This window comes from Poecilia formosa, unplaced genomic scaffold (genome assembly GCF_000485575.1).
Source record: "Poecilia formosa unplaced genomic scaffold, Poecilia_formosa-5.1.2 Scaffold835, whole genome shotgun sequence".
NCBI classification, from domain to species: Eukaryota; Metazoa; Chordata; class Actinopteri; order Cyprinodontiformes; family Poeciliidae; genus Poecilia; species Poecilia formosa.
In genome coordinates, this window is record NW_006800774.1 from 64,990 (window position 1) to 66,878 (window position 1,889).

The 1,889-nt window shown below is 50.7% G+C and overlaps 1 protein-coding gene across 1 annotated transcript in view; it reads left to right on the top strand.

The window, feature by feature from the left end:
* ncaph2 (non-SMC condensin II complex, subunit H2) overlaps nt 1–1,674 on the top strand; it is a 9,048-nt gene extending 7,374 nt beyond the window's left edge. Inside the window, exons 15-19 of the mRNA XM_016666897.1 lie at nt 650–764; nt 886–963; nt 1,048–1,100; nt 1,172–1,273; nt 1,339–1,674. Of these exons, the coding sequence (XP_016522383.1) occupies nt 650–764; nt 886–963; nt 1,048–1,100; nt 1,172–1,273; nt 1,339–1,674 (684 nt within the window). The remainder of the gene's footprint in view (nt 1–649; nt 765–885; nt 964–1,047; nt 1,101–1,171; nt 1,274–1,338) is intronic.
* Nucleotides 1,675–1,889: the final 215 nt, after the last annotated feature.

Below are 1,889 nucleotides of genomic sequence, written 5' to 3' on the forward strand. Positions count from 1 at the left end.
TGTCTGCAGAGCAAACGTCCACATTCAGAGCCTCTCTGGTCTGTAAACCAGCTGGAGGCTCTGCCGCAGCAGCAGGTCCGACCTGGACCACTTTACTCTTTACTTTTTAGCAGTTTTTCTTTAAAATGTTTTTATTCTTTGTGATTTGACCTTATGTGCCCTGAAAGCACCTTTTAAATAAAATATATAATGATTATTAAAGATACTTTTACTGGTACAAACAAGGACGTTGCCATGGTTACTGCTTCACGTGGCGGCAGTAACCATGCAAATTAGTATAAATGAATATTTCTACTATTTCTACATTCAGATGCATTTCTGGAGGCGACCAGCAGCTGCTCTGCTTCCTGTAAATCAGGTTTGATAAAGGAAAGGTGAGCAGGTCTGAGCGCAGCACAGCTTCATACATCTGGTTTTTTAGTGCGCCGTACTTTTCTAAATTTGTCCGGCGCCAAGTTTTAGTGTGAAAACTGCAAACTCTTTTATGCATGAGGCAGTTTGTCGCTCTCCACTGGTTTCCAGTTTCTAACTGGTGTGAATGACACAGCAGAGCTTTATTTTGAAGGAATAAATGCATCAATAAGCCAGTGAATTAAGAGGAAGTTCCTGACTGTATTTCCTGTTGCTGAGTAACTGTCTGGGATCAAAGGGCGTCGTCATGACGGAGGAGGAGCTCCGGAGAACCTTCCTGCAGCTGGAGGAGGCGGGGCCACAGCAGCTGGGGGCGGGGCCAGTGCATGATGTCACACCTGCTGAGCTGCTGGGTCAGTGTCTCCGGTTCTGATCCAGTTCTCTGCTGCGTCTGAGCCATTAGCAGCAGCTGACCAGTAACCTCTGACCCCTGACCCAGCAGCAGGTTCATCCCTTTGCTTTGTCCTCCAATAGGTGGAGACTCAGACGACTCAGACGCCGAGTTGGACGGCCTTCCTGCCGAGTTCAGAGGACCGGACTCCGCCTCCCCAGGTACGTGACCTCCAGGTGACCTCCAGGTGACCTCCAGGTGAGCTGGAGTAGACAGGTCCTCAGGGTCGTGTTCTTGTCCTCCAGCAGAAGCTCAGCGGGACGACCTGACGTATGAAGAGCTGGTGAAGCTGCGTGTGGTAAGTGAGTCGTACAACCCGGACTGGACCGCCTGACACGGACCGCCTGACCCTCTCTGTGGTGCATTCAGGAGCAGCTTGTGGTGCACAGCCAGGGCTACACCCAGGAATCGGCTCTGTCCCGCCGGGTCAGGGACTGGGAGGACAAGATCCGCCCGGAGCTGGCGCTGCAGGTGAGACAGGGAGCCTCCTGGTACCGTCCCGGTTCTGGGCCGCTGCTCACATCTCTGTTTTCCAGGAGGACCGACCTCCGTTTGACATCCACGCCTACGGAGAGCGGATCGTCACCCAGCTGGGCGCCGTCGGCTGCAGGCGCTCCTTTGCCTCCATCGTCCGCGGTTTGGACAACATGGAGGCCTGCAAGCTGCTGCTGGCGTCACTGCAGCTGGTAAACCTCCTCTTTCTCCTCCTCCCCCTCCTCTTCCTCCTCCTCCTCCTCCTTCTCATTGTCCTCCAGGGTTTTAGGGAGGTCATGTCCTGGCTGTTGGTGGAGCTGCTGGATGATTCTCCAATGATTTATTATTCAAAGCAGATTAAAAGGTTTTTAAGGAATCCCAGCAGAACCAGAACCTGAGCCGGGCTCAGTACCATTATTGATATTATAGATCAGTGTTTCTCAACCTTTTTTGGGCCAGCGCCCCCCACCAAAGAATTTGCAGGCTACTTTGCTCTGATCATTATTTTATCATTAATATTACTATCACTATTGTAGATGTTTTGATTTTTATGCTTGTTTCTGTATTTATCATCAAAAATTATTTTCTCGAGAACAAAAAAGCCATGGGAATA